General features: G+C 30.6%; 1 protein-coding gene across 3 annotated transcripts in view; it reads left to right on the forward strand.

The window, feature by feature from the left end:
* The first annotated feature begins 487 nt into the window (after positions 1–487).
* Positions 488–13,603, forward strand: part of LOC143054834 (NPC intracellular cholesterol transporter 1-like) — a 34,271-nt gene continuing 21,155 nt past the window's right edge. Inside the window, exons 1-7 of one of the 3 annotated variants that reach the window (XM_076227885.1) lie at positions 488–724; positions 4,921–5,083; positions 7,521–8,592; positions 10,438–10,576; positions 11,683–11,915; positions 12,330–12,430; positions 13,156–13,319. In XM_076227885.1, the coding sequence (XP_076084000.1) occupies positions 671–724; positions 4,921–5,083; positions 7,521–8,592; positions 10,438–10,576; positions 11,683–11,915; positions 12,330–12,430; positions 13,156–13,319 (1,926 nt within the window). In that variant the 5' untranslated portion in view covers positions 488–670. Of the gene's footprint in view, positions 725–2,315; positions 2,427–4,920; positions 5,084–7,520; positions 8,593–10,437; positions 10,577–11,682; positions 11,916–12,329; positions 12,431–13,155; positions 13,320–13,603 lie in introns of those variants that run through there. The other 2 variants (XM_076227886.1, XM_076227884.1) reach the window with 2 other exon arrangements.

A 13,603-nucleotide genomic window follows, 5' to 3' on the forward strand; every position in this document is an offset into this window, starting at 1 on the left:
CTATTAAGACAATCAGAACTACCAGAGGCGGATTTAGAGTGGCTTAGGATAGTAGCAGCTAGGATTTTCATATTTTGTACAGAAAGTTGTAAATTACTTGCAAGCTGCAGACCCATATACCTTCATGTTCCTCATTTGTGGCGAAAATAGGGGACCAATCGTATGCATGGTTGTCAAAAATGTAACTTCAATATTCCCGCCAACTTCAACTTGCTATCTCTTTATATTATTAAGAAATGATTGCATTCCTTGGTTTCTCAGTACTTATCAGACCTCGTATGATAATATATAAGGTCAAACAACTACAAAGTCCATGACGCATGGTGGTTATTAAACATTTTAGGTTTTGTTTGTTTTTCAAAATATTTTACGCGGGGGAAGATATAACTCATTGACAAATAATCTTTTTTTTCAATTTACCACTTTGTGCATTTTTGTCCGTTTGTTATTCCATTCTTGGTTCCTAGATATATATATTATATACATATATGACATAACCAGAATATAACGTTTCTGTTGGACTGATTTTATCTAAATTTAGCCTTCCCACACGACGTATGATCAGACCACTTTTGTTCACCTCAGGAGACAAGCAAAACAAACAGATAACTACGCCAGTTAACACAGTTTGACACTTCAGTTTAGTTTATCATTTATATCAAATGCAGCAATGGGCGCTGATTTAATTCTCTATTTCTTAATTGTGATTTTCTGTGGAAATTTGGTAAGTAAAATCATAACAGTTTTTGATGTTTGGTCAATATGAACATGATATATATATGCCGGCCAGTTCATTTGACATATTTGACATATATCATAAATATTTAATATATTAAAGATATATAATACGACTAGGGGGGTTATATAAAAAGTTGGAACTAGAAAATTGGTTAAATTGTAAGATAAGAAAAAGAGGGCGGAATACTTTGATATTAATATTATTCTATTTTTCGTCAGTTTTGCGGACACTATTGGTCCTATGCGAACGTTTCCTCAACTGAGATTTTTTGAACATTATTTCAATTAATTATTGATTTAATGTAGTAATATGAAAATGTAAAATTTATTAGCATTCAACAGAAACGGATATTATAAATAACACTATTTTTTTTCTAATTGAATAAAAAATTTGAATTCGTTTTCAACTCATGTTATTTTAATAAAATATACACCAAATATTACTTCAAAAATGAATCCTATATTTGAAAATGTTTGAGAGATATTTACTTTTTTGACTGGGAATTATACCCTAATTCGATGTAGGTGGTTAGAAGACAACTAGTACTTTGTCAGTGATTTTATTGTTTGAGTAAAAAAAAAAACCAACATAGTCTCACCAATAAATGTTACCCGGAATGTTTTTTCCAACTTCCGGGATGTGTGTTATACCATTATTCACAATGACATAAACATGTCTGTAACCCAATAGTTCCCATTCTTAAGTTTTCAATTATATGTCAGACACAGCAAATCAAATCAAATTGTATTTGAAGCCTCATTAAAAAAAAGGAGTTGACTTTTTTTAGTTGCTTTACTGAATTCAATAGAAGCGTTTCTAATTAAAAAAAAATATTGTACTCAAATAAATAAAACAAAAAAACAATGGATCTATTGTAATTGCATGTTACGGATGTGTGTTTTCTTATTTTTTTTTTTTTTTTATTAAAGTTAATTTTATACCTAGAAAATAAAAGCAAGTATAAGATAAATGGTTTTTGTCTTCAGTATTCGAGGAAAAAAGCAAGGGTATAAGGACGAAAACGAAAGCAAAAAAAAAAAAACCATCCAAAAAGTCAAACCAGGCGCGGACCCAGCCATTTTAAAAAAGGGGGGTCCCAACCCAGAGCAAAAAGGGTAGGGGGGGGGGGGGTTCCAACTATATGCTCCCATGGTGTTTTTTGGGAAAAAAGTTTGTTTCAAGATTTTGAAGAAAAAAATAATTTGTTTTTGATTCTGAGAAATAAAAATTGTTTGTTTCACCCTCAGCTGCCACTATATTAGTCCAAATAATTATGACGTCTGGCAAGGCTATTTTTTTTTCTGGGACGCCTTCCTACGACTGTTGAAGGAAGGCGTCCCAGAAAAAAATTAAAATAGCCTTGCCAGACGTCATAATTATTTGAACTACCACTATATGTAATGCTAAAATTGAAAGAAAAAATTTGTCCAGAAAATAAACCCATAGCCCCCCCCCCCCCCCCCCCCCAGAAAATCAAATGGTTGCTAACTAACAACTGTTAAAAATACAAGTAGAGTGCACCTTGGTTGTAATCCTTGATCCTGGTTTGTGATTGCCCAATGGGGGACCAGATTAGACAAGGTCAAAAACTAGGACTGATCTTTAGCACTAGTTAGAGAGAATGCAGAACATAGAGAAAAAGAGGCTTTTCCTCGTGTGTGCTGTTTTATTTACTTTGGTAGTCATGGTAATTAAAAATATGAGAGCTGCTGATATTGACATAAACAAATGCAATTTTCAGTAGTATGGCTACATTTACAAAATTAAGTTTTTTTGCACTTAATTGGTATCTCATAAATAGTGCTGTTTCTGCATGTTCTGTTTCAATGATAATAAAGTAATTTTGGATCACTGTTTTTTCTTCATTTGAGAAGAAGTTAGTTTTCAATATGTATAGAGAGAGAAAGGATTCAAAAGGACAAAATAAAGATATTAAGCTTATGGCCTGAACAAGTCCAAATAATTATGACGTCTTGAAAGGCATAAGGGAGGGTCTGGATGGGGGGGGGGGGGTCTGTTATTCTGTTAACATTTAATTTTCACACCTTTTTTCTCTAATCTTTCAAAAATTAACCCCTTTAATTTTTCTCTAATCTTCAAAAAAATAACCCCTTTTTTCTCTAATCTTCATTTTTTTTGCCCGTTATTCTCTAATCTTCATTTTTTAATGGCATTATTCTTTAATCATTTAACCCCATCCAAACCCTCATAAGGTGTAAAAAAAAAAAAAATATAATAGCCTTTCAAGACATCATTATTATTTGGACTAGGCCTGAACTATTTGCCACTGGATGTTAAGCAACCAACAATCAATCAATCATGCCTTTAACATTGTGAACTTTGCCATGATTTTTAATGTTTAAATGATATTTGACAGGGGAATAGAGTTACCATTTTTTTTCAACATCAACAGAATTTTTAAAACCAACTTTTGAGATTTTTTTATGAGAAAAAAAAGTTTTAACATAATTTGTTCACTTCATTTTACATATATACGCTTTCAGTGCAAGGTCCAGTATTTAAACCATTCTTCTTACAACCAGTCTCTTTTTCATTTGTTTTCACAGGAGATTGCATGCATGATTTTTTAATTGAGTGTATCTCTGAAAGTAGACAATTAATGCTTCCTACAATATTTTTATTGATATTCAGTCATAAAAGATATCAGAGGAACAGTCAAACTCATAAATCAAAAATGAACTGACAACACCATCATGGCTAAAAATGTAAAAGACAAACAGACAAATATTAGTGTATAAGACACTACCCAGAAAACTTAAGACTAAGCAACACGAACCCCCACCAAAAACTGGGGTTGACCTCAGGTGGTCATGATCTCATAATGCAGTTCACAGGTGAAACTAATCTAAACGAGTACGAAATTCCAATGAATTCATAATAATAACACCAAATTACTTCAGCAAGTTGTTTGTACATGCTGTAACTATTTATAATGAAAGAACCAATTATTTGATTGTCTGCATATTATATCGTAAAACAAGGATTTAATTGAATTATTTTTGTGTATTTTTGCATGATTGACACAAGGGGTTTTCTTTGTTTCAAAAGCAAATCGGAAGATGACTTTGATAAGTTCGAGTTAAAGTTAAAGCTGGGTTAATGACATACTAAATTCAAATGAATTCAATAATAACCCCAATTTACCTTAAAAAACAAGTTATTTGTAACTATAAAGAAAGTTCCTATTATCTGATTATCGGGTTGTCTGCATAATTGATAAATTGTAAAACAAGGATTTACTTGAATTAGTTTGGTATACTATTCATGATCGAAACAAGGGGCCCCCGGCTTTTCTTCGATTAACAAGAAATTCAGTAGAAGACTTTGATAAGTTCAGTCAAAGTTAAGGATGGTTTAATGTATTTGACATCACAAATCTGTGATAAGCTTTAACTATTTTATGAATTTTAAAGACTAGGATTTATATAAAAAACAAACAATTAGTTATTGAACCATGCAGTGTTTAATGATTTAGGGACTACACTTAAATTTTCTTCAGAATCATGCAGATTACTGGAAATTCTTAAATCATAACGTACATTTATTATTGTGATTTATTTCATTTTAAACTAAAATGTGATTTTAATTTTTGCGATATTCAGAAAAAATCCTGTTTGATTCATTTAAAAAATTTCAAAATGTGAGTTTTAATTATTGCGTTTACAATGGATTGTAACCCTGTCCCATTTTTGGCAGTAATAAAAAACGTCGCAATAATTTCTGAATTTACAGTAACAATATCTACCTTTCAGTGGACTTTTGTGTACAATACATTTTAATCTATTTCAGAAAAATATATAAGAAATATATCTACAGTATATTTATTTAGTTTCTATCTTCCTTGACATTTGTGATTCCATAGTATAATATTATATAATGTTATAGCCTGATTTATCATGTTCAACTATGTAAATAATATCTATGAGGGTTGTAAATGGGGTACCCCATAATTGACAAATGACAGTAAAATATTTATTAAATAACTTTAACAATAAATATTTAACTAATTGCTTGATGCAAATGGTAGCGTAACAATTAAGGCTCATTTGATGTTTGTTACTTATGAACATGTGGTGTTATATGCTTAAAGAACAAAATATAAATTTTTCATTTTTTGGCAGAGTTTCCCTTTATCAGTTAACAATTGTTTATATTTGTAGGTGGTTGCAAAAGATGGTCAATGTTCAATGTACGGAGATTGTGGGCCAGCAGAAGCAGGGTCCTCTAAACATCTCAACTGTAAATATAATGGACCAGCAAAACCCCTTACAGATCCAGATGGACTCAAAATCCTTGAGACATATTGTCCTGAATTAATAACAGGTAAATATCTGAAAAACCTTAAAAAACCATGACAGGTCCATGTGGACTGTAAATCTGTCAAGACATATTGTCCTGAATTAGTAACAGATAAATATCTGAAACACCTTAAAAATCCAAAACAGACCCAGATTGACTAAAAATCCTTGAGACATATTGTCCTGAATAAGTAACTGGTAAATATTGGAAACCTTAAGAAAACCATGACTGACTGTAGTGGACTTAATTTTTCTTTAACATGTTTAATCCACAAAAATAAATGAATACACAGTTTTCCAATTGAGATATTGTTTTGAAAATTGTATTTGAATTGAAATATATATATAGCGAAATTTGCATTTGACCAATTCTTATGGCCAAGAACTGTATCACTTAGTTAAAAAAAATAGCTGTTAGCACAAAAATTAGGGGGAATTAAAAGACACTGAAAGAATTTTAAAGAGATATAGGAAGATGTGGTGTGAGTGCCAAATGAGACCATCAGGAAATATGATTATCTAAATAGCTCTTTACAGGAAGAAAGTTAAGTTATTAAACGACTCAAATTATTTATGGAGAGCTTATATATATATATAGGGAAGAAATTCAATAAAATTTTCGTAACCAGACAAGAAAATAATTAACCAGTTTTACGACAAACTCGTAACTTGTTCATTTGTATGATAAAGAAATCGTATATTTACATAACACCATAACATCGAGATATCAGGATCTTAAGTCGGTCAGGTGACCTTAAACTTAGTTTGCTTTATACGATAAGGGCAAGAACTGGTGCAACATTTATCAATGAATACCAGAGAGAATTGTGTGTATAGAGAAATGAGGGTAGTACAAATTATAATTTATTATACATTTGACTTGTTCCAGAAGAAATTAAAACACTAGCTATTTAAGTTTCTTCCATTTAAAATTTATTTTAATTGAATATCATGCCAGGGTTGAGTATTAATTTGAGGGTTTACAGATTTTTTTTATGTACAAATAAATTAAAGTGGACTAGGTCAGTAAAAGAAATTAATAAAAATCACACAAGACATAAATATGTATCTACAAAAATATATCTTCTTTTTTCTTACAATTGTATTGAATAAAAAAGCATGAAATCTTTAAAAAATCAGAAAAAAAAATCAGGTCAGCAGATCTGTAAACCAAGGATATATAACTTACATACAACGGTTTACAACCTTGTGTTAACCAACAGATTAAAACTCTGGCCTAACATGCCTAAGGTGACAAATCAACAAGTTTTTCACAAAATCAAAGTATTTTTGTGATAGTAATTGAGATACATAAATGATAAATGAATCTTGAATAGTGTTTTCTGATACCTTATTTATGTAATTTATGTGTATCATGTTATAGTCTGAAGTAAATAAATACATGTAGTACCAAGTACAAATAGAATTATAACAGCACTTTTTTCTATTAGATGAAAATTCCAAATCTACAGGTAACCTTTGGAAGTTGACCAACTGGTTCTTTTCAGACATCTAAGATTATGCATACAGAACAGTCTCTTGTACAGAGAGTTGTCTCATTGGCAATCGTAACACATTTTCTTTTTTATATTATTTTTTTTTAATAGATTTTGATTTTGAAGTCCTTTTGTAAACACAACCAGCAGCCATGTTAATGATGTTTAAATAGAAATGAAATTTTTGCCCATCTATTAATATAGATAACAAATTTCAACAATAATAACTCCCGCATTTAAGTTTATATAATAGAATAAGGATGTAAGTTATTAATTATTAACAAAAGGTGACCTAAAGGGGCTTTGTTGTTAATTTCTGTGTCTATAATTGTATAAATAAACCAATTTTTCATGACGTTTCGGCCATTGGCCTTCTTCAGTTCTTTATTTTTCCTCTCAACTACATGGCTGACATTGCATTTGTATTTTCTTTTCAATCATTGAAAAGATGTTATAGATAAATGTCCTTGGAAACGTCATGACGTCATATCCCTATTGGAATTTTGAAAACAAGAATTTCTGTGTCATTTAGTCTCTTGTGTAGACTTGTCTCATCTCAATCACAATGGTACCACATCTACTTATTATTATATTTGAATATGAAATGTACATTATCTTATTTGACTCAATGTATTTATGAAAGCAGATATAAAGCAGTTACTGATTGTTGTACTAGAAATTAGTTTTTTCAGGTATTAATTCGTTAACATGTTGTGATACTACCCAACTCTGTACACTACAGGCTAATTTAGGTGTACCTCAACAGAATTACTAATATGTTTTAATTTGTTTTTTCAGGAAATAATACGTTAACATGCTCTGATACTACCCAGCTTTGTACGCTACAGGCTAATTTAGGTGTACCTCTGTCAGAAGTAAATTTAGTATCTTAATTTGACTCAAATTCTTACAAAAGCTGATATAAAGCAGTACTGTAGATAATGTTTTTCTTTTTTTTTCTTTCAGGAAATAATACGTTAACATGTTGTGATACAACCCAACTCCGTACACTGCAGGCTAATTTAGGTGTACCCCAGCAGATGCTGCTAAGATGTCCGTCTTGTTTCCGTAACTTTCTAAATCTCTACTGTTATACAACATGCAGTCCAAACCAAAATAACTATGTGACTATTGATTACGTAAAGCCTGATATACCAACTGGCAATAAAGAAGCAGCAGTTGCCACCCACTATTATATCTCAGAAAATTTTGCTAATGGTATGTTTAATTCTTGTAAAGATGTTCAAATGCCAAGTGCCAATCAGAAAGCGTTGAACATTCTATGTGGACATACTGCTGCAGAGTGCACACCTCAAAAATGGCTGGATTTCATGGGGGATACATCAAATGGACAAACGCCATTCAGAATCACGTTTGTTATTGGAAACACGGCCACACCCCCTCCAGGAACGAACGTAACCTTACATCCAATGGATGCTATGACATCTAAATGTAGTGAAAGAGCTTTCAACAAATCGGCATGTAGCTGTCAAGATTGTGCAGCATCATGTGCACCGATTCCATCCCCGCCACCGACAGAAATTGAATCCACTATATTGGGTTTGGATACTTGGTATTTTGTAATGGGATTATTATACATAGTATTTCTAATAGTCTTTTTCACGTCGTACCTTGTTAGTTACTTTCTTTGTGAACCACAACAGGAACAAAACTCCTTTACAACAGTTTATCAAAATGGTACTCATGGTAATGGTACAACAAATATGGATGGTTCTCACTCAGAAAAAAATCATAACCAAACAAAATATAATTCTGAGGCCATTGTTCAACTGTCTGATATAAGTTTTATGGAAAAGCTTGGTGCAGCAATGGAGCGAATTTTACAAAGGACATTTACTAGATGGGGTGCCTGTTGTGCTAGACATCCAGTTCTAGTAATAGTGCTTGGTGTTATCATTGCTGGAGGCCTGTCTGCTGGTATTGCTTTGTTCAAGGTTACGACCAATCCAGTAGAACTTTGGTCATCTAGTAATAGTAGAGCCAGACAGGAGAAAGATTACTTTGATTCACATTTTGGGTAAGTTTTCTTTTGATTCACATTTTGGGTAAGTTTTCTTTTGATTCACATTTTGGGTAAGTTTTCTTTTGATTCACATTTTCAGTAAGTTTTCTTTTGATTCTCATTTTGAGTAAGTTTTCAATTGATTCACATTTTCAGTAAGTTTTCTTTTGATTCACATTTTGAGTAAGTTTTCAATTGATTCACATTTTCAGTAAGTTTTCTTTTGATTCACATTTTGAGTAAGTTTTCAATTGATTCACATTTTCAGTAAGTTTTCTTTTGATTCACATTTTGAGTAAGTTTTCGCTTGATTCATATTTTGGGTAAATTTTCTTTGATTCACATTTCTCTCATTTCCATAAACCTGCTGTATGTATTATAACTGTTGATTCATTTCATTTTCTATGGATTCCAATAGTGTGGATTGAGGAACAATTATATTTTTGTGGGTATTTATAGTTTATTTTGTTTTGCCAAAGTTTGCTTACAAGCTATATAATAGTCTGTATTAAATGTGTGAGACATTGAAAATAAAAAATGTGGGGTTCATCAATTATTCTCATCAAAATTTGTGAAATTTTTTATTCCATGAATAATTACTAATCCATTTTTTTGAAAGATATGCAAACTGATTTCTTATATATTTTTTTTTAATGTTGTCGAAATTATCGAATCAATGTATGCATATAATATATATCTAAACAGATTTATGACAATCTATTACATGTTATTGACAAAAATTTATTTCATTTTCTTGTGAATTTTGTTTTCAAGCCAATTAACATGATTAACTTTTTAAGTTTGTTGTTCAAGTTTACTGGATAGTAACATTGATAAACATTCAACACAAATGACATGACAAATAAGTGAATTAATAAGATCATTATTTTTATGTCCTACCTACAATAGTAGAGGAGCATTATGTTTTCTAGTCTGTGTTCCTGTTCTTTCCTCCGTCTGTCTGTCCGTCCGTCTGTCCGTCTGTCCCACTTCAGGTTAAAGTTTTTGGTCAAGGTAGTTTTTGATGAAGTTGAAGTCCAATCAACCTGAAACTTAGTACACATGTTCCCTATGATATGATCATTCTAATTTTAATGCCAAATTAGAGTTTTAACCCCAATATCACAGTTCACTGAACACAGAAAATGATAATGTGAGTGGGGTATCCGTGAACTATGGACACATTCTCTTTTTTTTTTATATTTAACTTGCATTTTCCTTTGTTAATAAAATTGTCTAGAACAGTTGTTGAATGATATATTTTTAAATTTGTCCTTTTGAAAATCTGTTATTACAGTACAGGTTTGTTTACATTCTTCCATTACAGTTTTTCCCCTCACACTTTGGTGATCAACTATTGGTTATAGTTGAAAAGCGAGATAATTAAAAAAAATTTTCTATTGTGTATTTTATACCATTTTATAGAATAGAGTAGTCAGTCCTAAATTCCTAATATTCTTTAATCATAGTTTTCCACTTGTGCTATGCGATGGCTGATGTTTATAACAAGAGGTTTTAGTTAATTTAATAGGGGAGATAATTTTTAAAATATTTTATACTTTGTATTTTAGCCCATTTTACAGAATAGATTTTCAGTGAGTCATGGCATAATCTTTCATCATGGTTTTTCCCTTGCACTTTTGCTGTGCCATGGTGGAAGTTTTTAACAAGAAATAGTAGTTAGAAAGGGAGATTTTGGAAAAAAAATATTTTAAACTTGTAATTTAGACCATTTTTTAGAATTCTTCATAATCATTTATGGTTTCCCCTCACCATTGTGCTGTGCCGTAACTGAATTCTTAACAAGATTTAATAGTAAAAAAAGGGAGATAATTGTATGTTTTATATTTTGCATTGTAGACCATTTTACAGAATAGAACAGTTAGTAATAACCAGACCAAACAACCATTCAAAATACAGACATCCACTACCTCCACCTGCTCCATCAACAGCTTACGTCAACTACAGTAATCTCTTTGATAAAGAATTCTTACATATGGTAATAATATTCTGAAAATTCTGAAATTCTTTATTAGTTTTTACTATTTGCTAAAAATTGAGATAATATAATATAATATAATAAGCAGTATTGCAAAACATAAAAACTTGTGTCCAATGTTGCAATAACAAATGTAAAAAGATATCAAAAGTCCAAATAGAATATTATTTGTTTAGATATCTGGTCCAATTAGCCGTTTCAGAATCTAAGGGACTACAGGTAATTTCATTGTTCGTACACCACGTAGGAAAATAACGTCACATCATTGGTTGAATTCCCATTGTTTAGGACGTTTTTAACCAATCACAATTTCTGTACACTTTTGAAAATATTCCCCATAATGCATTAGATTCTGCAACAGGGAATTCACAATGTTCAGGTCAAATTTTATGATTTTCATAAATAATGAAATAAAAAAAGGCTGGAAAACACTCAGGATTATACTTTTGAATTATATCAAATTAATTTTGTACTTAAACTTCTTAAAATGTAAAACAAAAATCATTCAATTTCAAGAATTGGTAGGTAAGTCTTGTGTGTTTAATAAATTATTAATTTCATTCAAGCATCTAGAAATATAATACAAGAATCTTCCTGATGCAAGAAACAGGATATAACGTTTAGAATTATAATAAATTTTTATTTTTTATTTCAAATTCTAGATATATATAATACAAGAATCTTTTAGACCTGCAAGAAACGGGATACAACGCTTTCTGAATGATAATACTTTTATTATTTTATTTCAAGCTTCTAGAAATAATATACAAGAATCTTACTGATGCAATAGATGAGAGACAAATTTTAGAATTATGAATTTTTTTATTTTCATTCAAGCTTCTAGAAATATGATACATTTTGTACAAGAATCATGATGCAAGAAATGGGAGACAACTTTAGGAATTATGATAATTTTTTATTTTTGCTCACTTTTCTATAAATACAATACATTAGAATCTTCTAGATGCAAGAAATGGGATACAAGTTTTGGAATTGTGATAAATTTTTATTTTTCATTCAAGTTCTAGAAATATAATACAAGAATCTTTCAGATGCAAAAAAATGATATACAACTTTTGGAATAAAAATGAATAATTTTTAATTAGCTTCTAGATATGCAGCTTGAGATTGAGGCTTTGACAGCAACCTATAACAACAAAACAGTAAAATTAGAAGACATCTGCTTTAAACCATTAGCTCCTGACAATAATAATTGTGCAACACAGAGTGTGTTAGAATACTGGCAGAAGAACCATACCACCCTTGACAAAGTTATCATGGATGAGTGGGGATTTACTGTAATGGCTGATTTTATAGACCATTTTGAATACTGTGTGAGGTAAGGGGCAGTCACCATTAACATGAAAATATTGCTCACTTTCAATATTCTATATATTTTTTAAATACTGTAAATTCAAAAATTATTGCCACAATTTTTATTATTGTGAAAAATACAACAGGGATATAGTTGCAATAATTTAAGCTGACATTTTGAAATTTTGAAATTACTTTAACAGCATTTTCCTCAATATTGCAAAAAATTATTTTAGTCTGAAATGTCAAAATCACAATAATTTCAATGCACACAATAATTTCTGAATTTACAGTACCTGCTCTTAACTCTTATGATAATGCTTTCTTTTGTTAATTGAAAAAAATTCACAAACTTGAAAATAACAGCAAATTGATATTATATCAAATATTGTTTTTAAATAGTTAAAAAAAAATGATAAAGTGATTTTATGTTTTATAGCGCTCCTGCTTCAACACAAGACACGAAAGGATTGAATATATCGTGTCTGGCAGTAGACTCTGCACCTACTTTCCCCTGGGTAGTAATGGGAGGATACGATAGTATGTATAACAACTTGTTTATTTTAACTGATCACCTGGTAACATTCCTAGTATACATAACCAAGTTAGGATCATAGACGTAAAAGGGGGGAAGGGGTCTTTACATAGTTCAATAGCATATAAAAAAGTCATTTCACAATTAGGAAATAAAATAGTCATCTTTGCGCCTGTCCTAAGTCAGGAGCCTCTGGCCTTTGTTATAGTCTTGTATTATTTTTAATTTTTGTTTCTTGTGTACAATTTGGAGTTTAGTATGGCGTTCATTATCACTGAACTAGCATATATAATTGTTTAGGGGCCAGCTGAAGGACACCTACGAGTGCGGTAATTTCTCGCTGCATTGAAGACCTGTTGGTGACCTTCTGCTGTTGTCTGTTCTATGGTCGGGTTGTTGTCTCTTTGACACATTCCCCATTTCCATTGTCAATTTTATTTCACAATTAGGAAATAAAATAGTCATTTCACAATTAGGAAATAAGATAGTCATTTCACAATAAACAAAAAAACTTAAAAATTAGCTTTACAGGTTGTCTTTTTTTAACCATTTTGTTGGAAACACTGTAATTAAATGAGATATGGAGCAAGGAAACATATAAATTACCAGCGTTTACATGAAACATTTTTACATAACTTTAATATTTTAGAAAATAATGAACCAATGTGTCAATTAATATTTCTGTTCTTCTGTTTAAAAAAGTAAATATATATATATATACTATTTTTAGGTACAAATTACAAGAATTCTACAGCATTTGTCATTACTTTTCTGGTGAATAACCACTTAAAAGATGAAGACAATGAAAAAGCTAAAGCTTGGGAAAAGGTGTTGATATCTTACCTACAAAGTAAACAGGATCATCCCAATATGACTATTTCATTCAGTACAGAGGTAAGGACTGTTCCATTAACTACATGAGGGAGGTTAAGGGTTATGTAGTGAAGTTTTATTTCTTTATAAAGATTAATGTTCGTCCTTCATTGTCCTTATGGCATTTTTAAGATAAACAATATAAAGAAAGAAAATATATATGTCTATAGCAGGGCTTCCAAAACGGTCATATATTCCGGTCATTTGTATAATGTCCGGTAAAAGACCGGCTGGGCAAAGCATGAAACGGTCATATACTTTTTAGTTTTCAAGGCTTTTTCAGTCATTTTTACATAATTCACGAT

This window comes from Mytilus galloprovincialis, chromosome 12 (genome assembly GCF_965363235.1).
Source record: "Mytilus galloprovincialis chromosome 12, xbMytGall1.hap1.1, whole genome shotgun sequence".
Taxonomy (NCBI): domain Eukaryota; kingdom Metazoa; phylum Mollusca; class Bivalvia; order Mytilida; family Mytilidae; genus Mytilus; species Mytilus galloprovincialis.